The sequence below is a fragment of the Eimeria mitis genome, genomic scaffold, assembly GCF_000499745.2.
Source record: "Eimeria mitis Houghton genomic scaffold, Emh_scaff5738, whole genome shotgun sequence".
Lineage (NCBI taxonomy): Eukaryota > Apicomplexa > Conoidasida > Eucoccidiorida > Eimeriidae > Eimeria > Eimeria mitis.
In genome coordinates, this window is record NW_013573987.1 from 1 (window position 1) to 559 (window position 559).

The 559-nt window shown below is 58.1% G+C and overlaps 1 protein-coding gene across 1 annotated transcript in view; it reads left to right on the top strand.

Annotated features, from left to right (window-relative positions):
• Positions 1-390: 390 nt before the first annotated feature.
• The window catches only part of EMH_0083850 (uncharacterized protein), a gene marked incomplete at both ends in the record, with an annotated part of 2,939 nt that continues 2,770 nt past the window's right edge, over positions 391-559 (top strand). Inside the window, one exon of the mRNA XM_013500686.1 lies at positions 391-405. Within this exon, the coding sequence (XP_013356140.1) occupies positions 391-405 (15 nt within the window). The remainder of the gene's footprint in view (positions 406-559) is intronic.

Consider the following 559-nt stretch of genomic DNA (forward strand, 5'->3'; position numbering starts at 1 on the left):
CGTCGGTCTGGCTGCAGCTAGCAACGACTTGGTGTACCAGGCTTTGCAGGCGTCAAGTTGTCGGGCAGGGAGAGTGCTCTTTGCGTGTTGGCCTGGGTGCACGTTTCAGCCCGGGGCAGTACATGTGCTAGTGCCGATAAGAATATGCATGACGCTGCTTGCTGTGGGCGTGCTCGAGCAGGACGCAGCCAGACACGAATTTGCGGACAAGCATTTGCGTGCGTCAAGGCATGGGGTGAGTGTCCTTCGCGGGTGCGCATGGTTGCGTGCAGCCACCACAGGAAGTGGGTTGGGCTCTTCGTATTGCTGTATGCAGCACCCTCCGGGTTGTAGACGTGTTCGGCAGCAGACAGCCAGGTGAGGATACAGTTTCGAGCATTTGTGCAGATCATGGCATCAGCCACGGTGAGTGGTTTTCGCTTGTGCGCGTGGGGATGCTGCTTAGCCTGAGGAGGTACGTTTGTGGCTAGCGATTAGAGCGTGCTTTACGGTCCCCGTTGTTGCGTCGGTCTAGCTGCAGCCGGGTACGACTTGGTGTTCCAGGCTTTGCAGGCGTCAA